This window comes from Scyliorhinus canicula, chromosome 14 (assembly GCF_902713615.1).
Source record: "Scyliorhinus canicula chromosome 14, sScyCan1.1, whole genome shotgun sequence".
Lineage (NCBI taxonomy): Eukaryota > Metazoa > Chordata > Chondrichthyes > Carcharhiniformes > Scyliorhinidae > Scyliorhinus > Scyliorhinus canicula.
Window position 1 is genome coordinate 82,442,434 of NC_052159.1, and position 25,749 is coordinate 82,468,182.

Here is a 25,749-nt window from a genome sequence, read left to right on the forward strand (position 1 = left end):
TCTGCCCATGATGGGCCAAGTCCCCGACAGCATGGCACACGTGTCCTCACAATTTTCCGGAGATAAAATATGCATTTAGATTACTAACAGAGTAAGAAGACACAAATCACATGTTCTTAATCAGTAATTTATGTTGGAAAAGTATAGCAGTTGTAAGTTGCAGCAAACTCATCAAAGGACCAAAATAAACTGGACATGTTGGGACAGCACATTCCATTTTAAATTAGCAGATCAGGCAGACAACGGAATCAAGACAAACAGGCCATGAGTCATGAAACAGCCCAATCTCATCAAGAGACCAGGGGCAGTTGAAATGCAAATCACTTATTGTCCTGGCCAGACGGAAGCACAATACCTTAATGAGATAATGAAATTGGCGCCAGCGACCATTGTCAAAAGACCAGCAGAAACCAGAGACATTGCAAGCTTTTTGTAAGGGCACTGATTAAAATCAAATTACATTATGACACCTTGTGATTGGGGAACTTGATCACTTCCATTCTGTCAACAATCAGAAAGGCTTCCTTTGTCCTGGAACTCACCCGTGGGAGGGTCAGTGTTTGACCCATTCAGGGTTTTGTCCTCAAAAAGTCAAGTCTTAGGAACTGTGAAAATAGAAAAAGGAACTCTATTCTCCTGCAAGAACTCTGCCCTCCTGCAAGAACTCTACTCTCCTGCAAGAACTCTGCCCTCCTGCAAGAACTCTGCCCTCCTGCAAGAACTCTGCCCTCCTGCAAGAAGTCTGCTCTCCTGCAAGAAGTCTGCTCCCCTGCAAGAACTCTACTCTCCTGAAAGGATCTCTACTCTCTTGCTTGACACATGCTTTGCCTGGCTGAAAAGAGATCACGAGAACTGAAGGAGCAACAACTGCAAGGACCAGATAGCTTGGAAGAAGAACTAAAGAAATCTGTATCAATGTTTTTTTTTTAACTATCCTGTCCCTGGAGCGTTGAGTATATTCCTCCAGCTCACAGAAAACTCCCAATTAGTGTCACTTGTTGATGTTTGGGGTGGGTGAGTGAATCTGTGTTTGCGTCGCTAAAGTAAATCTGAAAGAATTGTCGATGTGCCGTTTAGTCTCTTGTTTTACACATAGTATTTCATGTGTGTGTGGGTTATACTGAGTTGCAAAAGATTTAATTTCTCTTGAATAAATCAATTATTTTAAAACTACCAATATTGTGGTTCTCACCTTCCTTTCACTGGTCAAGTCACAATAATAACCAGGACATAATCCTGTAGCCAAGGACCGGAAAAGGGAATCTGAGCGCTTCGAACACGCTTACTCGAGTGAGGCTACTGGTCAGGACTAACCAGTGGTCCCTCTTTCTCTCTCTCTTGTGAAGTTGCACTAGTGGGGCACTTCCGGGTGACATTTCACCATCACAGAAGAGAGACTCACACAGGCGTAGGTGGCAGTCAAGGTAACTGGTGTGGCATAAGGACAACCTCACTGGTTAGGTATAAACAGTGAGACTTGCCCCCTCTATCTTGCGAAGCTGTCCCAGTGCGACACTTCCGGGTTGTGGTTTTAACACCTGCAGGAGAGAGACACCCACAGTTATCTGTGACACCCAATACCAGCCTGTTGTGGAGTAAAGGAAACCCTTTTCGTTACACAGGCCTGAAGGTTCTGTGAATGCAATTGTAAGATTTTGACAATAACACAATTTTTTTGGGTCCTGTGTTGGTTTTCAATAACATTTTAGGATTGCACCTTAGCCATTGTTTTAAATAGTTCAGTTTGAATTTCAGTTGACGCAGCCTGGAACAGGAAGGAGCTGCTCGCGATGAACTGGTCTTGATGGACTAAATAACTTTAAAACTGCCAAGCAGTCTGGGCTCAAATAGTTGTATATTTCTTAATTACATTTTATGTAGTTTGATGCCTCTTTGTTAGCTTTACAGAAATAAACAAAAGGTTTGAACTAGCAGCGTGATACATTGGCCATGATTTAGTGACCTGGCTAGCCGGATGCGCAAATACTTTAATGGACAATAAACCTCATAAGAGGCTGAAAACAGGATTTGTGCCGGTGATATTTCAATTTAGGATCTTCCCCACACCCCTCTGATGATGCGATTAGGTTCACACCCAGGAAGAGTGTGAGACTGATTTTCATATATTAGCACCTGTTATAATATAATTAGTGGGACTGATGACACGAGTTCCACCTTCAACGTATCTTCCATCCCAGCTGCATGATGTCAGGGTGGCGTGAATCACTACTGCCTTTCAAAGATGAAAACTAGTCCTGATGACCATGCCTTGGCACTGCTCCCTGGCAATCTGACTTTGCTAAGGTGGCAGTGCCAGGGTTAGGCCCTCTGCGGAGTCCCATTGTGGGAGTTCCTCTTATGTGTGTTGGGGGGAGGCGGAAGGAGTGCCTGGGTGTGTGGTGCTGGAGGGAGTAATGATGCTTGTGGGTGGGGGGTGCCAGTGATTTTGTGGGTGGGGGTGTTTCCCTAATGTTTGTGGGTGCGGAATGTCCGAATGCTTGTGGTAGTTGGGGGAGGGGCCCTCCGTATCCGCCGGGAGATTTTATTTTTGCACAGATCGAGGCGCCCCTATCATTGGGGAGCCGGACTTTCCAGTTCTATCAGGCTTCACCCCGCCAGATTGACACCGCAAACCACATCCTCAGATTCTCTGTGCGGAGAATCCGCAGTGAAAGCTCAGCTGTGCAGCTGGAGAGCTACATGCTGGTTTTCAGTCTGAAACTGACAGTCTGCCTTACATTTAAACAAGATCCATGTTTTTGAATTAGGTTTTAGCATTGATCAACTAACATTACATGTGGGACAGAACATCTATATTTTAGAAATACATTCCTTGACTGGAATTGTGCTAGGAATTATTACTGACATGTATTCTTAATTTTCTCAGTATCCATTGGAATCCACTTATATGTTTAATGTGAATTGTTTTATGCAAATTGTTTGCAACAATTTGTATTATTCATAAGAGGATGTAACATTATACAGCTGCTCTGTACCTACAAAGATGTGTAATTTGTTCACAATGGAATCTAATTCCTGGGGTCTAAAGGAAATAAGAGGTGGACATTTGTCTTAGTCGTGCATGGCTCTAGTTACAGAAGTGGGGTGACAGCAGCTGACCCTCACAATGACAAAAGGTAATTCAGACTATTTCCTAATGAGGAACAAGGAACAGTCAGAATTAGGGATATAAATTGGAAACTCACTGTCTTTGTTGGCACAGTTTCACCACTGCATCTGAGGTATAATTTTTTTATGGCACAGTTCAACATCATTCAGAAACTGAAAAAGAAAGGCATCACCTGTGCTGGCAATATTCAAAGAACCTGAGGCATTGAGGAATAAAAACCTTCCACACTGTCTTCACTGCTTTTGTTAACTACATTTAACATCCTGCCAAGTAAATTCTACTTGCTCAGAAATACTGATTGTACATGCCTTGTTAGATCAGGCAGAACTGAGGATCCCATTGTTATAAATCAAGAATTTGGAACCTGGATATTTGAATTGAAAGGGTTTTATACCTTGAACTCCCAAATTCTAACACGATGGAGGGGGCAAGTTTCTGGGGTTTTCATACAAAATTGTGGCAATCTTCCATGAAGAAGAAATATAATCTTGTACGTGAAAACAAATTAACCCCAGTCCAATCTACGCCGGCGGGACTGGCAAAGAACCAGCAGGGCTTCAGCCCATTGCAGGCCGGAGAATCGCCAGGGGGTCATAGAATCCCACCCTCTGTGTCCCAAAACCACAAACAGAAGTCACCTAACGTTATGGAAACCATTTTTTTGAGAGTACGGTGTTCATTCTTCCCTGTTCCTTTTTTAAAAATACAGCATCCACTGCCCAATTATCTCCATATCTCTGATGTGACACGTAAAAGGTACTTGATTGGCAACAAAGTGTTTTGGCCTATCTGTGTAACGGGAGTGCTACATGAATGCAAATGTTTCTTTTCTTATCCTTTTTAACCACATGGCTGGTTGAGTAATCAATGTTTACCGTCATTGAAGGCCTGGACCTCAGTTGCTTCCTAGACTCCTAAACTTTTTTGGATGACTTCAGGCTTTTCCATTCCTCTCTCAGTGGCTCCCATGATAACTGGTTCAGTGTGTATTCTTTTCCAGTTTTCTGTATAACAAAGATACTTGGGCTCTCAGTCTGTATGGTGCAAGGGATATTCCTGTTTGCCCCTGATTATTCCCTTATTTTAACTGTCTTTTATTTTTGCCGTTACATTTATGGATAATTTATGGACATGTGTATTTAAGTCAGCCTGTGCCTTTAATTCAAACAGAAGAATCCAGAAGGCTTTGCTGATTTAAATTGTTGATTGTAGATGGACCCACACCAATGGCAGAGATTGGCCAGCTACAGTGATGACTTGGTTTGATTGGTTTTGCTGGTGTCCAATGAATTGACACAAAAGGCTGTGCTTTGCCTGGTGGCAAGTGATGATTGGATCTGATCCCACTGGAATGTTTCAGAGCTTCAAGGGTTAAGTTTTTGATTTAATTTTGACTCCTGGCTGTTCAGAAGAAGGACTGCTGCCCTCTCCACTCTTCGTTTTCCTTTAGAATGGCTGTATTTCTGAACTGGCTGGGAGCCTGCATAAATCTATGTACAGGAGTACTATTACAGGCTCTGTCAGCTGAATTCAGAACTGACCAACTCTCCTTACAGAAAAGGCTGATATAAACCGACTAACTGTCCCTCCAGAAGAGGTAGAAGCTTGGAAATGAACTACACATTAAAAGCAGATGGGCCGCTTTAGGAAAATATATGAGTAATATATTTCTAAACTACAGAGAAGATAATTGCAGGTTCTAAACCAGGGACTTTAATCAGCCAGCATGCTGTGAGAAAAGTGTACTCAAGAATCACCATTGGAAGCAAAGGCTTATCTTTTGACCTTCATCCTTATTATTTTCAACCCCCGTTTGTGTGTGTCTGTCTTGTGTGTGTGGGTATAGGGTGGGACAGTTAAAGGGGGTAGTAGGTCAGCTTGTTGTTTTCTAGTTGTTATTTAATATATATTTCATCGTTATTCTTGTTATAAATAAACAGTAATTGTACTTACATTTACAAACCTGGTGACTGTAATTATTGGGCAGCTAAGGGCTTTTTATGAGAATGATTGGTTCATTCACTTTTGTTGTGATTTCGGGGCATGTGGGACTGGAATTGACCGCCCACTTGTCCAGGGAGGTGTAACAACTCTAACTATTAATTTTCCTTTCACTATTATATTCCTGATTGAATTTTTATTTCCACCCTCCTCCTGAATCATCTCAAAATTTTTGATGTCTATAAGAAACCAATGCTTCAAACTTATTGAAGAGAATAATTTGCCCTGAGTGTTCCTGCTCTAGCCTGTGGATAATCATCACTCATTCATCTTCCAGTGCTAAGCCTTATCCCTCAGAGACGTAATTACTCTCAGAATCTGTTGGTAAAGCAACTACTGGCAGCCACATTTGTGGTCACATCTCATAATATAGAAACATTTTTTGAGATGGGATTCGGGAGAGATGGCCAGTGCTATGTGAGACCATAAAGGTTACAGGTGCGTGGGAATGAAGCTGAGTGACATGAAACAACAGATAAATACAGGAGAAAGTTCGAGCTGCAATTCAAGTGCACAGCCTATGTTTCTATAGGAGCATGCAGAAAAAGGTACAGCATCTAGGAGCCACCTGTTGAGGGGGATGGACAGAGACAATGATGGGGAATTTCTCAGCAATATTTAAAGGACTGTTGATGAATAAGGTTGAGGTAAGCCATCCATACCTCCAACCCCATCCAAAAATGGAACTGAGATTTAATGAAAAGTCAGCAGTTTGAATCTTGAATATTCTGAACAGCTATTTGAGAGGCTCATTGGCCCTGTCTCAGTCTCACCAAACTCTCCTCATCAACTGGGCAGCACGGTAGCATTGTGGATAGCACAATTGCTTCACACCTCCAGGGTCCCAGGTTCGATTCCGGCTTGGGTCACTGGCTGTGCGGAGTCTGCACATCCTCCCCATGTGTGCGTGGGTTTCCTCCGGGTGCTCCGGTTTCCTCCCACATTCCAAAGATATGCAGGTTAGGTGGATTGGCCATGATAAATTGCCCTTAGTGTCCAAAATTGCCCTTAGCATTGGGTGAGGTTACTGGGTTATGGGGATAGGGTGGAGGTGTGGGCTTGGGTAGGGTGCTCTTTCCAAGAGTCGGTGCAGACTCGATGGACCAAATGGCCTCCTTCTGCACTGTAAATTCTATGAAATTCTATGAAAACTGTTGCCCTCACCAATGCCTATCCATTTCCTCTAATGTCCATCCCCCTGCACTTCATCTTCTGTTCCCCCTCCCCTCTCCCCCTTCAAAACGATTTTCCACCTCCCCTTTCAAATCCATATGTCCCAATTGTAAAGGAATAGGTGCAGATCCAGTACTGTAAATCCCTTCAGTGCCCTCTGTTGCTCCTTATATTGACCCCTCCTCCCCTGCCTACCTTCCTTCTCTTCCCATTTTGTAGACTCAGTGTTGCGCAAGAGGAAGGCCTGATGTTTGCATGAATTTGAGCCTCAGGCCTCATTGAATTTTTTTTGTGCATTCTAACAGAACCAGTTGCAAAACCACAGCCAGAGCTAGGCACAATTGGCCTGTTCATTGCTGCTGAATTTGAGTCGAGACCTAAAACAGACGAGGTTTCTTCTTTGAATATATAAGGAAACCAACACCTATTTGATAGTCATAAAACAGGTACAACACGGTCACATTTCTACATCATAGTCTTTAAAATCTACACTGCTGCATTAAAAATATTAAGATTTGAACACTTTGATTTACCAGAACATAAAATACACACCTTTTGCAAAATGAAGACATACTTTAAAGCACTATTTTTTCAGAAGCATGATTAAATCATACAGTGAAAAAATAGCAGTGGTGCTATGAAACAGATAGAAACCAACAAAAGGCATGAGAAAATTGTTATGGGACCTTGGCTAATCTTTTATGCATCTCTCAAAGTTGGGCTACTACTCTCTCTTTTCAGATAATTTTGCAGCTGACTAAATGTCTGTTCAGAATATTCAAGATTCGCACAGTTGAATTTTCTTTTCATCCCAGCTAGAATGTGTAAACAGGTACACACATTAATGGACAGCCGAATCTAAATTGTAAGCTACGTATAAATGGAGGAGTCATCGGTTTTCATCTGAGGCTAAATTTCCAATGTCACTAGTGCTGAAAGTAGCATTCAGCCAGACATGCAGCTGTTTGCACCTTTAGTTCATAAAACGGGAGAAATCTGTAAAAGTAAAAGGTAATTTAACTGAACAAAATAAAGCACTCGGGAGATGGCCTATGCACTCACAAGCAGACATCAAATAAAGCATTTGAAATGAAGCCCAAAGGTCACATGCCCATTTACGTGCCCTTAATTTAACACCAATTGCACTCAGCAGAAGGTTAAATAGCATCATCCTGTTTTTTAAAAAAAAGATTATGTGGCAGCAGAAATTTTCAGAGAAATAAGGGGCGCGATTCTCCGAAATGGAGACAGAGTGCTCGCGTCGTCATGAACGCCATCGCATTTAACGATGGCTCAAAACAGGCATAGGGACTACTGTGGGGGCCAGCAAGGCGGTGGAGTGGTTCATGCCACTCCAGCCTCCCTTCCTGGAACCAATGGCCGCCGCGCCAACCCTCGCATGCGTGGGGGATTTCCTCAGCCCGCCGGCCCCAATGCAACATGGCGTAGGGGTTCAGGGGCCGGCTGCGTAATAAAGTAGGGCCGGGGCTGGAGAGGCTGGCCCGCCGATCGGTGGGCCCGATTGTGGACCAGACCCTATCGGATGTTCCACCCCCCTGTGAAGGAGCACTTTTCCCCGCCCTACAGGCTGCACCCCGGCCCTTCGCGCAGAGTTCCCGCTGGCAGCAACCAAAGTATGAACGACGCTATCGGGGCTCTGCTGTTTCCGCGCGGCAGCTCGGTCCATCAAGGCTGGAGAATCGGTGGCCCGGCCGTGGACAGTGGCCCGTGACCGGTGCTGCGCTAAATACGCCGGTGGAAACGGCGCCGATTCTCTGCTCCTTGGAGAATCGCCTGTCCCCGTCGGACTGCGCTGCGGGAAAAAATGGCGCGAACGGCGATTCTCCTATACGCCGCGGGATGGGAGAATCACGGCCCATGTTTTCATTGTTTTCATTGCTGTAACCTTACAGGTTTGTTTAGTTTCTAAACATAAGTGTTAGATTGTTTTCTTCTGTGGTGAAAGCATAATTAAAAAGACAGCTCCTATTGATAGCACTGGAAAACAATTTTAAACTTTTGCATACCTGCTAAGTCAGAAAAACATCAAAACCATCAGTTCAACAAAAGCTCAAATCGAGCTCTGAATGTTAGTCTTATGACCAATGAAGATAAAGCGATTTAGAAAATGCACTGGCAAATTTTAAGCTGCTTGATCAATCTTTTGTTTTAGATTATTAGATAACCGCCTAATTGAACTAACTGGATCATATTGGCAGGCTCTTGTTTCAGTGAAAAACGCAGATTATTCATATTCAAGCTAATCTATGTGTCAAAATGCTGGGCAGCCCAGTAGCCGAGTGGTTAGCACAGTTGTTTCACAGTTCCATGGTCTCAGGTTCGATTCCCAGCTTGGTTCACTGTCTGTGCAGAGTCTGCACATTCTCCCTGTGTCTGCATGGGTTTCCTCCGGGTGCTCCGGTTTCCTCCCACAGTCCAAAGATGTGCAGGTTATGTGGATTGGCCATGTTAAATTGCCCTTAGGTTAGGTGGGGTTACTGGTTTTTGGGGATAGGGTGGAGGTAAGGGCTTAAGTGAGGTGCTCCTTCCAAGAGCCGGTGCAGATCCGATGGGCCAAATGGCCTCCTTCTGTAAATTCATTGATCTTCTATGAATGCTGACTGCCAGCATGTAGGATTTAAATAATTAGCATGTAGTCATAGATAAAGTATGAAAAACAGACTGCAAAGCACAAAAATCGTTGATTATTAATATCACCATTGTTGAAAAGGAGGTTCCCATCAGGTTGTTTTCCAATGCTGTGATTTTTGAGCAGCTCCTTGCAGGAAGCACACAAACAATGTGTAGTTATGTAGGTAAGGGAAAGAGGCATGAGCACTATCAGCACTGACTCCTATTTCAGCAGTGCAGAACATCTCTTACTATATTGAGGCAGCATTGCTAGTGAACAGGAGCCTTGTCATTGCCCTGAAATTTATGTAAATAGCAGTAAAATGTTCCACTAGCAATTTACCATCTTTTTTTTTTCTTTTTTTTTTATAAATTTAGAGTACCCAATTATTTTTTTCCAATTAAGGGGCAATTTAGTGTGGCCAATCCACCTATCTTGCACATCTTTGGGTTGTGGGGGTGAAACCCACGCAGACACGGGGAGAATGTGCAAACTCCTCACGGACAGTGACCCAGAGCCGGGATTCGAACCCGGGTCCTCAGCGCCGTAGGCAGCAATGCTAACCACTGTGCCACCGTGCTGCCCGCAATTTACCATCTTAAGTGACTACATTAAGATCACTAATAATACCACAGTGGTATTTTTGAATAGGAAAGACTTTTGTTCCAGCAACATTAAGTGTTGCACTACAGGATCAGAATAATAGAGGTAACTGCTTAGCAGCCGTCATGAGGCCACCAACCTCTTCTCTCTGCCTACCTGCTCTGGCCTCCACTAGGAATGTGGCCTACTTGTCACAGTTTAGCAGGTCCTTCACCAGCGCAGATGTATTTAAAAAAAAAATTAAAATACCCAATTATTTTTTTTCCCAATTATGGGGCAATTTAGCCTGGCCAATCCACATACCCTGGGTTGTGGGGGTGAGACCCACGCAGACACGTGGAGTATGTGCAAACTCCACATAGACAGTCAGATGTACTCTTGATGGTACTTTTCTCCTTAAGAATCAGGTAATAAAATGTTCCCTCACTGGTGGAGTTAGACTAATCAGGGGCGGCTTTAGAAATCCTGAGCATCCAGGTGCTTTTAAATGGTTCTGTATTCTTTCAGAAATAATGGCAGACAGGCTTGTCGCAAGTGAGGGCAGAGTCAGCGCTCCAGTACGTAAACCTGGCAATGAAATGAAAATCGCTTATTGTCACGAGTAGGCTTCAATGAAGTTACTGTGAAAAGCCCCTAGTCGCCACATTCCGGCGACTGTTCGGGAAGGCTGTTACGGGAATTGAACCGTGCTGCTGGCCTACCTTGGTCCGCTTTCAAAGCCAGTGATTTAGCCCAGTGTGCTAAACAGCCCCAAAAAAATGAAAATCGCTTATTGTCACGAGTAGGCTTCAATGAAGTTACTATGAAAAGCCTCTAGTCGCCACATTCCGGCGCCTGTTCAGGAAGGCTGTTAGGGGAATAGAACCTTGCTGCTGGCCTGCCTTGGTCTGCTTTCAAAGCCAGCGATTTAGCCCAGTTTGCTAAACAGCCCCAGAAGTGCTGTACTGGAGCAGATAAGGCTGAACCACAGAAGAAGATGAGCAATGTGTTGGAGCAGCCAAAACTGTAAAGCACTGACAATAATCAAAGTGAATCAAACCAGACCAAGCCAGATATTGGTGAGTGCTAGTTGAAAGTTGGATAGAGAAAGTGGGTTCATTAGACAAAAGAAAGGTAAATGAAAAATGGATAACCAGCCAAATGTTGTGTGGGTGTTTGCATTTCACATTGTGAGTGTTTATTTCTTTATAAATATGGATGTCAATAGGGAACAATGCAAAAGTATTGCCAAAAGTCAAAAATGCTTATATTTTTGGAAATATCGCTTCAAATTCTTGCAGCTCATACTACAATAAATGTGGTACTTTCAATAAATGGTGCAGATGTTTTGTTACAAAAGAAAACATTTATTTTTCAATATGGGTGTTTAATTCCGATTCTGCTTGACCTAAAATGTTTTAATCATTCAGTGTCCACTCAGTAGTTGTGGCATATGGACCTGACTCCCTATTCCAAAAGGTTGGACATATTTGATTTGAACTAGCAATTGACAACAGTTATTCATTGAAAAAATGATGAAAACTGCCTCACAAATGACAAAATGTACATTACTTGACGAGAGCTTCGCTTTCATAATTCATGCCATTTTTGGAATGACTACTGATCAGACTAATTTTACTGAATTGCTACCTCATCGGGATTGTTATACTCAATGAGGGGAACAGAAACAAAACACAATTGCAAGTTTCTGCAAAGTAAAACTTGACTCCTTTCCCAAGGCAGAATAGCTGATAATAATAGGATTCTTTAGACCTTTTAATCCGGAGGAAGGCAGCACAATAAATATGGTGAACATTGTCACACTAAATAAACAATCCAAAAAAAGCACCTTTTGGATTGTGAGTGCAAAATAGCTTGTTTAGAAGGGTAATTAATTCATGTAAAGATGGTGGGAAATCTATATTGCCTGCATGAAGTGTGACCTTGATGAAAATATGTGACAGTTCTTGGGTGCTTCCTTTTCTGAAATTGCAATGGTCCTCTTTGACAACAAAAACATTTTTAAAAAGTTTCTTGGATGACCCAGAGGATTTACAAAGAATAGCTGGGTGGTTTCATATTTTATACTAATTTTAACTGTCCTCAGTGGGAGACACAAATGGTCTCAATGCTTTTCTGATTGACCTCTTGTGACCCATTGTTGGAAGTTCAAGAGTAGATGTTAGGTGAGGATAAGATTAATTCCGTAGTCATTTCCCAAAGTCAGATAGACAGATGACACTCACTTCCAGGGCTAACACACATTTGGACAAGAACCCAGAAAGCATCCACTGAACCCTTCGAGTAAGTTTAGAGTCAGTGAAGAAAAGTGAAGTGAGCTGAAAATTGTAGATAATGGTGATCAGTTCAGTAGTTCGTAGGCTAAAGCAATATGTTGAAATAAACAACCCATTTGCACTCAACTCTGACATGGCTCACATTACTAGAAAGATTAATTGGAATAACATCAATGTGCTATGTTTGACTTGTACCTTTGTTCACTGCCATTATTTTTCTTCTAGTCAGTTCTGAAATCTTTTTACCCGTGAACTATACCTGTTTATCTGCATCTTGGCTTAAATAGTCTGAATAAATTACCCCGTGGAATATATGAGTTGGACTAAATTGAAGACTTCTGTTACCAAAGCAAATGAAATTTAGCAACTATAACTAAATTACAGTGAATATGATTACTTGCCTATTGAATGCAGCTACACTTTCATATAAGATCCATTTGTACACAGAAACCCAAAGGTTAAAAGTACATTAAAATATTAGTGAACAAATATTGATGAGAAGAGTTTGTATCAAGCACATTCTGTTCATAAGCACAGAATTTTTTGTTTTTAGAAGACTTAGAATAAAATACAATAATTGCTTTGCTGATTCAACATAGGCAATTTTTCTTAAAAACAATTCATTTTCAATAATACTAAGAATCGATGTAACGTTTGTAGGAGTAAAAAAACAATCAAAATAAACTTCCAAAACATTAGAACATTAGTTAGTAATTAGTTAAACCTTATGCAACTTTCGCTTTGAGAAAATTAACAATATTTTAAGCATTTTACCAACTTTATTTAATCAACTTTAATTAATTAATCCAAAATTTTCAGTTGTCTGTTATGTGGTCTCTGATACCTTGCATCACAACAAAGCTAGATGTCTACAAAAATCTATAGTATTTATAGATCGAGAGCATTGAACCATATTAATCAATGCACTTTAATTAAGCAATAGAATTTTACCCTCACAAAGAAGTTCAGTCAAATTTCTTGGAGTTTAAGATTGTCATATATATTTTTGTAAAAGTTTTACTTCTACAGTTGGTTAGCTGTCTGTTGAATTTTAAGTATCGTGTTCCTCACGGTGAACATTTTAAGTGCCACATTTATCATCTATGTACATAACAACTTCAAGACCATGATTTACATGTTTTTATGTTTTGGCTTTACATTTTTGATGCAAAAGGGAGCATCAATGTGCAAAAGGTGCTGGAATAATCATGCCGAGTATTTTAAATAGACATACATGAAATAGTCACATGTTGTACAGTATTCCTTTTAACCTTTTCCAACATGTTTGCATTATATTCACCACATTAAATGATTCACAGTATGATATTTATAAATATACATTAAATCTGAGCTGACGTTTAGGACAGTAAATCTATTCTTCAACCATAGTAAATGCATACAGAACTTCACTTGGTATCTTGAATGTCGTCTGAAATATAGTTCTGGAATTATCAAATTTAGTATGCAACAGCAGCATTATTTTTTTCACTTACCCCTCTGGCATCAATCACTCCAGGATTAGAATTGAACTTTACAGTTTTAAGTCTAGATCGTTCTTTCCTTTCAACTCTGGAAATACAGAAGGATTAATAGTCCATCAGACTAGAATATTTTGATTCAATGGTTCAGTCAAGAATACTGAGAAGTTTTATTTGATGGATGGCTAATGGAGAACCGAACCGCTACAATTGTTAGACAGATTTTAAAGTAAAAATCACATCCCTATTTCACCCAGGTATTGCAAGAGTGATATTTATATGATAACTGGTTATGGAATCATATGATACTTAACACTCCTGAACCATCATCTGACAACTGTCACACTAAAAATATACTCAACAGGTCAACATTCATTTAAAAACCACTTGAGCTTCATTTTAGCCCCAGCATGGTCTGGGATAAAGGTGGGCTGACATAAAAAATAGCTCCACTAGTCTGGTTCCCAACTACATTCTGGCCCTAGGTTTGCGGCGGGGGGGGGCGGGGGTGGGGTGCTGCACAAGTCTTGCGAAGGGCTTAATGAGGTCAAGTGCTGCAGGCTGACCTATAGAGACCCTCATTCCTGCCTGAGTGAAGAAACAGTCACAGGTCACCCTACAGAGCGGCTTCCCCCTCCCACAGTGGTGGCCTGACTGCATGGGCCATGTTTTTAATGGAAGCTTAAGTAAGTTGGAGACAGATTGACTCCACTTTGAAATGCCTTTTTCCAACTTCCTTTCCATTGCAGCAGATTTCTGCTTTCAACTGGAAGACCTCTGATTGGCCCTCCAGCTTCAAGACCCTGCCTGCTGTCCTGAAAAGTTAGTTAATATACAACATACTAAGGGCATAAATAAACCAAATTCAATTAATAGGAAGGCAGACACATTCAGAAAATGGAAGGTGAATAGACAGGTAGGTAATTTTTTGGAACAAACTGTCCCAGGAGATGATGAGGTAAAACAGTATGATCGTATTCAAGAACGAGTCAATTTTTTTTTGCAAAAGAAATAACTGAAGGATATAATAAATTGTGTTGTTTGAACTTTGGGTTCTCTTGGCATCCATGCGGCAGAATTCTCCGTTCCTGAAGTGTTGACACTGGGGCAGGATTTGTGGACTTCCACGACAGCAAAATTGGTGCCTGGACTGATTCAGCGACTGTGCTGGATTTACCAGATTCGCGATTGACACTCAGGAGGCTGACGAGCTGCAGCTGCATATTCACAATTCACTCCCCGCACACACCATCCCGGCCAACAAGATGGCATTGGTTGCGCTGGAGTGTGCCCATCCTGCTGATTGGTCGGCTGGGGCCAGAGGGCACCTAGGGGGGTGGCCTGGGGCGGGGGGGGGGGGGGGGGGGGGGGAGGGGGGGGGGGCGGACACCCATTCGACCTGCAGCCCGAAGTTCACAGTGGCAGTCAGACGTGTGCGCAGCTACGTGGCTGCCTTGCAGGCTGCGGCAATGGTGTTCTGTGTCTGTCCACCCCAAACCCACAGCCCACCTCCTGGCCACGTCCGGCTACTCACCCGGCCCTGGCAAAAGCCCCCGGCCAGCGGCACGACTGTCAGCAAACTATGCAGTTGTTGAACACTTTCCGTACCCTTTCCGTACTTTGTATTCTGGAATACAAAGAGAGGGAAGCTCTCTCTCCCTCAGCAGCCACAGCGGCCATTTCACAATTAAAAATAAATAAATTTAGAGACCCCAATTCATTTTTTCCAATTAAGGGGCAATGTAGCATGACCAATCCACCTACCCTGCACATCTTTTGGGCTGTGATTGTGAAACCCACGCAAACAAAGGGAGAATGAGTAAACTCCACACGGAGAGTGACTGAGAGCCGTGATCGAATCTGAGACCTTGGTGCTGTGAGGCAGCAGTTCTACCCACTGCACCACCATGCTGCCCCAGTTTCACAATTTGTAAAAGCACATGTGAACCTCGCCATTGGGAATTCACCCTGGTAGAGGCAGAGAATCGCAGATGCCCCAGAAAATACCGAGTTAGGCCGCTAATGATATGCCAAGGGTGTTTACTGTACATGCGGAGTGGAATACATTGACGCTGTTTTGTTATGCTCTTGACATAGCATAAGCTGCTTCCTTGATGTGCACTCTGACAAAGGAAGGTTCAGACTTGGAGATAGCTTTAACACATTTATTAAACTGTTAACGATTCTCCTACTTGGATTCGATTCTCCTGTTAATCCTGCTATAGCTACTCAGACTGACGAACCAATCTGCTACAATCCACGTGGTGGGTGTGATGTGTTTCAAATTAACCCTGTGTACTCACCGAGTGTCTCCACTGGAAAGAGGAAGATCGTGTGTGCTGTGTCCTTATATATGGGTTGGTGTAATGCCCTCCTGTGGTGGTGTCACCTCTGTGTGTGTCGTGACTGCCCATTGGTCGTGTCCTACCATACTGGCCTATTGGTTGAATGTCTGTGTGTCATGTCTGGTGCTCCCTCTAGTGTCTATCTAGTCTACGTGTATTTACATTAACCCCTTGTGTATTTACAGTAATGCATATCACCAGATCCCCCCTTTTTTATGTTACATATTTTCTGTACAGTGTTAAAGGAAATTGAACAAAAACAGGTAGATAAGTGATGCTCTGTACAAGTTATGATAACAGTGATCATTAAACGATAAGTCCAAATCATATGCATGAGTCTAAAATTAATTAATTATTATGGTCGAGTGGCTTTCTTGTTTGGTTGGTGAGTTGGTGATGTTGATGGTGCCATTGCTTTGTAAACAGCCGTCAGTGTCCCTGTGTGTAAGGAACCAAGAAGTGGTCAAATCACTTTGTTGTCTGATGTGGACTCTTTCTTTCTTTCTATGCTTATGGTAGCGATGTATGCAATCTGTGTCGTCCTGCCATGGTATGTCATTGTACTGAGCTGAGCAGTAACAGTGTCCCACATTTGCAGAGTTGTACCATGTTGTACCAGTCGTAGTTCCAGTGGCTTTGTGTTTGTCGTGCTTGTTGTCGACGCTGTTGCCTTTGGTATGCTTCTTGTTATCGTCTTTGATGTTGTTGTTGTGTTGGTTGGTTTTGTTGTCGTGTTTGTTCTCAAGGACCACACTCTGTGGATAATACGAGTCCTTCACACAGTTACTCGTGTCAGCGTGCTTTGTGGCATCTTCTGTTTCCTCGAGCGTGCCGTCACTGAGTTTGCGGCGCTCCCCGTCTGGAGTCATGTCCGGCTTACTTGAATCAGCTTTGGCTTGTTGATTTTCCCCGTCTGGAGTCTGGTCTGTTTCACCTGAGTCAGTTTTGGCTTGTCGATGCTCCCCGTCTGGAGCCCTTTCTGGTTCACTTGAATCTTCTGAGGTTTCTTGATGTTCCACGTCTGGAGTTAAAATATTCAGGAATGCATTTGCTTGTGGAGAGGCTCGAGCGGATGAGGTTTGAATTAATGTGGTGTCACCGGAGTCACCAGTAGTCTCACTGTGATTGTCGAGTGCCTCTGTACATTCTAGCTGAGGTCTGTCACATTGCACATCTTGTATGGGAAGTGGGATGCCGTCGTCACGTGTCGCACATACACTGGGTAGAGCCTCAGTGTCTTCTTGTCGTTCACTTGAGCTGGCAGACTGTCATAGTCTTTCTGTTGTTCACTTGAGCGTGGCAGACTGTCATAGTCTTTCTGTTGTTCACTTGAGCGTGGCAGACTGTCATAGTCTTTCTGTTGTTCACTTGAGCATGGCAGACTTGCATCGTCTGCTGCTGGTTGCTCAGAGGAGGTTGCTAGACCTTCATGGTATTGTTCATGCAAGGACTGCGCTTTGGAGTCTTGTGTTGCATCTACCGCGGAAGCTGTCCACGAGCTCGCTGTGGAGGCTTGTGTCACTCCCTCTGTGGAGTCTTGCAGCATTCGTTGTGTGAATCATGCATTGGTCTCGCTGTGGAGACTGTCATCACTTCTTGTTCATGCAAGGACTGCGCTCTCGAGTCTGGCGTTGCTTCTATCGTGGAGGCTGTCCACGAGCTCGCTGTAGAGGCTTGTGACACTGGAGTCACTTTCTGTGTGGAGACATGCAGTTGTCTTGCTGTGGAGTCTTTCATCACTTTGTGTGTGGAGGCTGGGACACTTTGTGGTGCGTGAACCACTTTCTGTGTGGAGTCAGGCTTGTGTCACTTGAGTCACTTCTTGTTCATGCAAGGACTGCGGTGTGGAGTCTTGCGTTTCTTATATTGTGGAGGCTGACCACGAGCTCGGTGTGGAGACGTGCAGTTGTCTCGCTTTTGAATCTTTCATCGCTTCCTGTGTAGAGGCTGGGACCCTTTGTGGTGCATGGACCACTCTCTGTGTGGAGTCGGGAACCCTTCGCGGTGCATGGACCACTCTCTGTGTGGCAGCAGGCCACTCCCTGTGGGCTTGTACCGCTCTCTGTCTCTTGGTGTCAGGCCGCAGCATAATCCTGCACTCACGAGTCGGGATGTCATATATGCTGGGCTGAGGATTTCCTAATCCGAAGAACTCATTGTCGGGGTCTTCAATGTACAACACCTCTAGTTGCGGTTCGGATTTGGTACTGGGGTAGCCATCTCCCAAGGTGAAATCTTCGTCTGAGTCGTTGTCTTCCAAGACCATATCATCACGTTTTGTGTCGGAGCTGGCACTGGGCTTGCGATGTCCAAAGAAGAATTCAAGGTCTGAGTCATAGTCTTCAAGGACTGTATAATCTCTTTGGGCGGTGCTTACTGCTTGTTGCAGGGTTCTGCGGAGGTTACTTTCAGCTACTGGTCGAATTTCAGGCATTGTGCTGTCATTCCAGGTGAAAGAATCGGGTTTTACGGCTTTAAAACTTTTTTTTGTGTTTTGGGACATTTCCCCTTGAGGTAGGCATGGTCTGGGGCCTCTGATGTCACGAAGCGTGTGACTTGAATCATAGGAAGCGATTGCGCATGCGCATATCGCTGTTCCTTTACTTGGGGCCTTTTTCGCAATTGCGAATGTGCGGCTTCGCGCGCAAGCACAAACGGACCTTCCCATTCTGTGCGCTCTTTGCGCAACTGCGCATGTGCAGCACCTTTTCCAAGATGGCTGCAAATCAAAACTGCCGTTCGTTGCTGCAAGCCTACCTCATGGTGAGTTTTGGCGCCTCCTTTACCTTTTCTTCTTGTATGTTCCTCCAGAATTCTTGGAATTTGTCCAGGACTGCCTGGAAGTCGCTCTTGTTTTGCCCCTTTGAGTACTTGAAGGTCTGGAAGATTTCAGCTGCTTCTGGACCCGCGATGGTAAGTAGAAGCTTTATTTTCTCAGCATCCGCCACACCATCTAGGTCGGGCAACACCAGGTAGATCTCAAATCTCTGCCTGAACACATGCCAGTTTTCACTGAGATTGCCTTGGTACCTGAGCTGCTGTGGAACCGGAATCTTGAACATCATCTTGCCTGGCTGCTGTTGCTTGTTGTCACTGTTTGCTGAGTTGTAACTATATGGATTTAACAGTCACTCACTGGTACCATGTTTTGTTATGCTCTTGACGTAGCATAAGCTGCTTCCTTGATGTGCCCTCTGACAAAGGAAGGTTCAGACTTGGAGATAGCTTTAACACATTTATTAAACTGTTAACAATTTTCCTACTTGTATTTGACTCTCCTGTTAATCCTGCTATAGCTACTCACACTGACGAACCAGTCTGCTACAATCCACGTGGTGGATGTGATGTGTTTCAAATCAACCTTGTGTACTCACTGAGTGTCTCCACTGGAAAGAGGAAGATCATGTGTGCTGTGTCTTTTTATATGGGTTGGTGAAATGCCTCCCTGTGGTAGTGTCACCTCTGTGTGTGTCGTGAATGCCCATTGGTCGTGTCCTATCTCACTGGCCTATTGGTTGAATGTCTGTGTGTCATGTCTCTGGTGCTCCCTCTAGTGTCTGGCTAGTCTACGTTATTTACTTTAACCCCTTGTGCATTTACAGTGATGCATATCACCACAGACGCCACTGCCGAGACACTGCAGAATTTGGCGTGAAACCGGCGCCTGCCACAATTTTGGCGTCGAAACCGATTCTCCGCTCAATCGCAGCAGAAATTCTGAATGGAAGCACTAATGTGCAGCAACCCTGCAAATTTCTCCCTTGTGAATATTAATGGCTGCATGTCACACCTAAATTAAAATCCATTACTCTGAATTAGGGCAGTATTAGCTAAGTCCTCTGCAAATTAAAATAATTACTAGCCAAATAATAGGTAGCACAGTGGATTCTGTGATTAAGTTATCACACTGTTTGTTTCTGGAACCTGGGTTGAAAATGAGGGCAGGCTGATCATTTGGAACTGTTCCTTTGATACCCAGAAGTGTCCTAAGTGAAATAAATGTATGTAGTTATCACCAGCCTTCTTGTAGTGTTAGTCTACAGTATAGGACTTGCACAATATTGGAAAATATCCCAGATTGTAAAAGGAAACAAGGAAGGAAACTGTGGTGATTCTGACCAGCATTGTCAAGCCTCGGAACTGGGAATCCCAGTTCCAAAGAAGAGTTATCGGCCAGAACTTTCCGGCCCACCTGTGGTGGGTTTTCCGGTGGCGAAGGCAGCTCGCCATTGGCTTCTTCCGGTCTCGCCAATGTCAGTGACCATTATCATCGCCCGTCACCTCACGACTGGGAAAGCCAGTACCGAAGATCCCGACAATAGGAAGGGCCTGGCCATATTGGACTTGAAACGGTGGGTATAATTCTCCCATGGTCCTGCTGCTGGATTCAATGACGAGTGGGAGAGGAGGGGTGGGGGGGGGGATTTTTTTTTGTGGTAGTGCATGGATCAGTTTCATATCAGCGTGAGTTTTCTGCAGATCACCTGCTGGTGCCTGCCATTATGATCGGAAAATCTGCAGGAGGCTGGAGTTAAACTGATTTGCATCCCACTAATGAGATGCAGATGAAGGACTGATTAGAATCTTCCGCCCATGCCTGATATAACATGGCACCAGCAGGTAAACATGCTGGTGCAAAGCATGTCAGGGACAACATGCCAGGTAAACATTAGGATTCACCTAAATAATGACTGAGGCTGCAGTATGGAGGCCACCAGAAACCCTGGACCCTGGAACACCACAGCAGTCGTTGGAGGAAGAGCTACAGGTGGACCTTCCAGATCCAGTGTCATCAATGGGGTCTATCTTTCAATGGGGTCTATCTTCCAGATCCAGTGTCATCAATGGGGTCTATCTTTCAATGGGGTCTATCTTCCAGATCCAGTGTCATCAAGGGGGTCTATCTTTCAATGGGGTCTATCTTCCAGATCCAGTGTCATCAAGGGGGTCTATCTTTCAATGGGGTCTATCTTCCAGATCCAGTGTCATCAAGGGGGTCTATCTTTCAGCCTCAGAGTGTTCCCAGAGATGCAAAAATATTTTAGGAGGTCCATATTCTTTCTTCAATAGTGGGTAAGTGATGTTGGGTATTTTAAATATGGTGCTCAGATACGATGATGGACTACATGGCATCAGGCCTGCACTGCCACAGAATATGGTGCAAACACCCGGTTGCATAATTAATGAGATTGGGGCCGGCGATATTTGGCTGCATTCTCCGTTTCAGAGAAACCACCCCCACACCAAATCCACCACCCCCACACCAGCACTCCAACCGCACCACTCCAATCTCACAAACTCCTCGCCACCCCTACACCACCACAACACCCCACCTCCCCCACATGATCCCACCACCCTAACCCCACCACACTCGCACTGCCCCAACCTCCCCCAAATGGCCCTACCACCCCTACACCACCACAACACCTCATCTGCCCACCACCCCAATACCACCCTACCACCCTAACCATCACCTTCCCCACACCACCTCAACCCCAGCACTCCACCACCCTCTCAACCTGTCACCCCACCCCACAGCAGTGGAACAGTTAGAGAGGGATGTAACACAGTCCCAGAGGGAGGTGGCCAGTCCCTGTGCTCCATGACCGCGAGCATTGGTCGAGATGTGAACAGGCCTCCATAACTCCCCCGGGTGGAGGAGGAGCCCACGGATTGCTCCAGCAGCAAAACCATTCCAAGGAGTAGCCCAGGGCTTTCAGGCACCCGAGTGAGGAAGAGGTGATGGGCTCCATCCTGGTGACCCTCGCAGGGGAGGTGATGGAATACCATAGCACCTTTCACTCCCCCCTCCTCCAGTCCCTGTTGCATCCGATGGGCAGGACAAGGTGGCACCATGCCATCTGGGACATCCGATGACTGCCGGGCCCATCCAGGCCTGGTTGCACTAGAGTACAGCCGCCAAAGGGGACCCAGGTCACAGGGCAGGTATTGCAGCAGGCCCCCCCCCCCACCCCCTCCCCCACCAATGTACTGCCTGGGGATCCACCTAGGTGTAGCGTTGGGGCCCGTAATGCCAGGACGTTAGACACCAGTTAGGTTGGCATGGATGCAGCACACAGGATAGCATTAGAGGCAAGGACACACCTGTTCATAATGAACACCTGTTCACAAATATTTCAACCCGCCTCAGTGCTCTGTCAGAAGTGTGTGAGGGATGGGCTGGGCTAGCTGGCGAGGGGGCTCTGTGGCGAGGGGGGGGGGGGTGGGAGGGGGTGTTGGAGGGGAGATGATGGGATGCCAGGGCCCCCAGGTCAGCCAACATGACCGCCTCGGTACCTTGCCCCACATCTATCCTTCTGTACCCTAACCCGTACCCCCCATCCGCCACTCCAAGTGTTCAGTGGGATTTGTGATGGAATGGCCAGCTCATCAGCTCATATGCAGTGAAAATTGAGGTAGACAGGAGTTAAACGTTGACAAATGATGCAAAGCACCAGAGCTCATCATGGAGCGGGTTGACATCATCCTTCAGCCCATGGACCAGGCCCGCTGTTACTGCCAACCCAGGGCACGCACCCTGTAGTGAGGCAGGTAGGAAACATAAGACCATAAGACCATAAGACATAGGAGTGGAAGTAAGGCCATTCGGCCCATCGAGTCCACTCCGCCAGTCAATCATGGCTGATGGGCATTTCAACTCCACCTACCAGCATTCTCCCCGTAGCCCTTAATTCCTCGCGACATCAAGAATTTATCTATCTCTGCCTTGAAGCCATTTAGCATCCCGGCCTCCACTGCACTCCGCGGCAATGAATTCCACAGGCCCACCACTCTCTGGCTGAAGAAATGTCTCCGCATTTCTGTTCTGAATTTACCCCCTCTAATTCTAAGGCTGTGCCCACGGGTCCTCGTCTCCTCGCCTAACGGAAATAGTTTCTTTGCGTCCACCCTTTCTAAGCCATGTATTATCTTGTAAGTTTCTATTAGATCTCCCCTTAACCTTCTAAACTCCAATGAATACAATCCCAGGATCCTCAGCCGTTCATCATATGTTAGACCCGCCATTCCGGGGATCATCCGTGTGAATCTCCGCTGGACACGCTCCAGTGCCAGTATGTCCTTCCTGAGATGTGGGGCCCAAAACTGGACACAGTACTCCAAATGGGGCCTAACCAGAGCCTTATAAAGGCTCAGTAGCACATCGCTGCTTTTATATTCCAACCCTCTTGAGATAAATGACAACATTGCATTCGCTTTCTTAATCACAGATTCAACCTGCATGTTTACCTTTAGGGAATCCTCGACTAGCGCTCCCAGATCCCTTTGTACTTTGGCATTATGAATTTTCTCACCGTTTAGAAAGTAGTCTATGCTTGGATTCTTTTTTCCAAAGTGCAAGACCTCACATTTTCTCACGTTGAATTGCATCAGCCATTTCCTGCACCACTCTCCCAAACTGTCTAGATCCTTCTGAAGCCTCCCCACTTCCTCAGCACTACCTGCCTGACCACCTAACTTCGTATCATCGGCAAACTTCGCTAGAATGCCCCCAGTCCCTCCATCCAGATCATTAATATATATGGTGAACAGCTGCGGCCCCAACACTGAACCCTGTGGGACACCGCTGGTCACCGGCTGCCATTCCGAAAAAGAACCTTTTATCCCAACTCTCTGCCTTCTGTCAGACAGCCAATCCTCAACCCATGCCAGTAGCTCACCTCGAACACCATGGGCCCTCACCTTACTCAGCAGCCTCCTGTGTGGCACCTTATCAAAGGCCTTTTGGAAATCCAGATAGACCACATCCACTGGGTTTCCCTGGTCTAACCTACTTGTCACCTCCTCAAAGAATTCTAACAGGTTCGTCAGGCACGACCTCCCCTGGAGGGGGTTGCAAGAGCTGGGGTGCGGGGGGAGAGGGGGGGTGTTTATGTGGGGAGGGTGGTCATGGGATGGGGGTATTCTGTTGGTTGGGGGGGGTGGGGGCATTGTGGGGGTGGGACAGGACTTTCGTGCTGCTGTCAGTCAGGCCTCCTCATTGGCGAATCTGGAGGCAATTAGAGCATCCCACGTGTGCTGGCCTTGGCGCTCACCCAAGCCTACCAAGCCCCATGCCATGCCCAACCTGGCACTCCCCCTCATCCTCGTCGTCGGACTAGGCCTGCCGTTCATCCCCCTCCTCCAGCATGTCGCCACTCTGTTGCACAATGTTGTGGAGGACACAGCAGGCCACCATGATGTGCAGGAGCCTCCTAGCGCTATTTTGGAGGGCTCCTCCAGAGCGGTTCAGGCACTAAATCCCATCTCCAGGATGCTGATGCATTGATCGATCATGGCTCTGGTTGCGGCATGAGTATCGTTGTAGCGGGTCTCCGCATTGGTCTGTGGCTTTTGGAGAGGCGTCATCAACCATGACCGCAGGGATAACCCCGGTCACCCAACAGCCAACCCCTTACAAGGGTGACCCCTTGAATGTGTCAGGAACTGTGCGGCAGGATGAAGGCATCATTCATGCTGCCCGGGTATCAAAGAACAAAGAACAAAGAAAATTACAGCACAGGAACAGGCCCTTCGGCCCTCCCAGCCTGCGCCGATCCAGATCCTTTATCTATCGGGTATCGGGTGCAGATGTGCATCTCCTGGTTACACACAAGCTTCACATTCAAGGGGTGGAACCCCTTTTGGTTTGTGAAGACCACTCCCTCATGCGCCGGTGCTCGTAGGGGGACATGCATCCCCCCCTGAACCTGGGGCATCCCGGCGATGGTGGTGAACCACGCTGCCTCGGCATCCTGGTGGGCTCGGTCCACATTGAGGCAGATATATTGTACTGAGCGGGCATGCAGGACCTCCGTGAGGGCGCGGATGCACCTGAGCACTGAGGTCCCCCCCCGCGTCTGGAGGGACTCGGCGGCAAAAGACTTCAGGGCGACCATCAACTTGACGGCCACTGGGAGCAGGTGTCCTCCTCCACATCCCGGCTGTTCCAGGTGCGCCATATCTGGCAGATATGCAGTACATTCCTTCTGCTCAGCCGGAGTTTTTGACGACATGCCCAGTCTAGCAATTCCTCAAATGACAGGTGGTGCCGGTACACATAAGGCCGAATGTGGCACTTCCATCCCACCTCTTCCTCGGCCTATTGGGCAGCCGGCTCTCCATCCTCACCGACTGACTCCTGTTCCTCTCGGGCTGGCTCCGCTGCTGCAGGGTTCTCGCCGAGCAGATCCTGCTCGTTCAGCCTCAGTGCATCCCCCAGGACTGCAACGGCAAGGATAATGGCAACCATTCCTGGTCAGATTCCGAAATTCATTGTCTGCAGGGAGTGAAAGACAGACGTGTTAGCATGGTGCATACACTTGTGCCCAATGAGGTCCAACAGGACATACAGTAGCCCAGGCCTGCACTGCTACCCCGGCCCCACATGTTCCCCTCCACCCCCCCCCCCCCCCCCCCCCACCCTCCTTCACCATCCCCACATCCACCTCAGGCTGTTCTCCTTGGTACTCTGCCCCCCCGTGGGGTTCATCCCTCTCCTCCAGCATGTTTCCACTCTGCTGCTCAATGTTGTGGAGGACACAGCAGGGTACAGGATGATGAGTACAGGAGGGGATGCCAGAGCAGCACCAGGCATACCTAAAAATGAGGTGTCAACCTGGTGAAGCTACAACTTGGGACTACTCGCATGCCAAACAGTGTAAATCCCGTACCCGCCTCCCCGGACAGGCGCCGGAATGTGGCGACTAGGGGCTTTTCACAGTAACTTCATTGAAGCCTCCTCGTGACAATAAGCGATTTTCATTTTCATTTCAAGCAGCATGTGGCAGACAGAGCTAAGTGATCCCACAATCAGTGGATCAGATCTAAACTCTGTTATCCTGCTACATCCAGTCATGAATGGTGGTGGGAACCTACTCACCTGAAGGAGAAAGCTCCACAAATATCTGAATCCTCAACAATGGTGGAACACTGCACATCACTGCAAAAGATAAAGGTGAAGCATTTGCAACAATCTTCAGCCAGAAGTGTCGAGTGGATACTTGCAGCAGTGTGCACCAGCTGCAAGAGTTTTTCAAACTTAGGGCAGTGACCCACAGGTGTTGGGAGGGTTGCAGAGCGGTCAGTTGTGGTGTTCCCGATTGTGGGAGAA

The 25,749-nt window shown here is 45.8% G+C and overlaps 1 protein-coding gene across 7 annotated transcripts in view; it reads right to left on the reverse strand.

The window, feature by feature from the left end:
- Positions 1-25,749, reverse strand: part of dlg2 (discs, large homolog 2 (Drosophila)) — a 1,378,721-nt gene that overhangs the window by 115,582 nt on the left and 1,237,390 nt on the right. For all 7 annotated transcript variants that reach the window (XM_038818412.1, XM_038818411.1, XM_038818410.1 and 4 more), the window contains one exon: positions 13,309-13,384. In XM_038818412.1, coding sequence (XP_038674340.1) covers positions 13,309-13,384 — 76 coding nt within the window. The remainder of the gene's footprint in view (positions 1-13,308; positions 13,385-25,749) is intronic.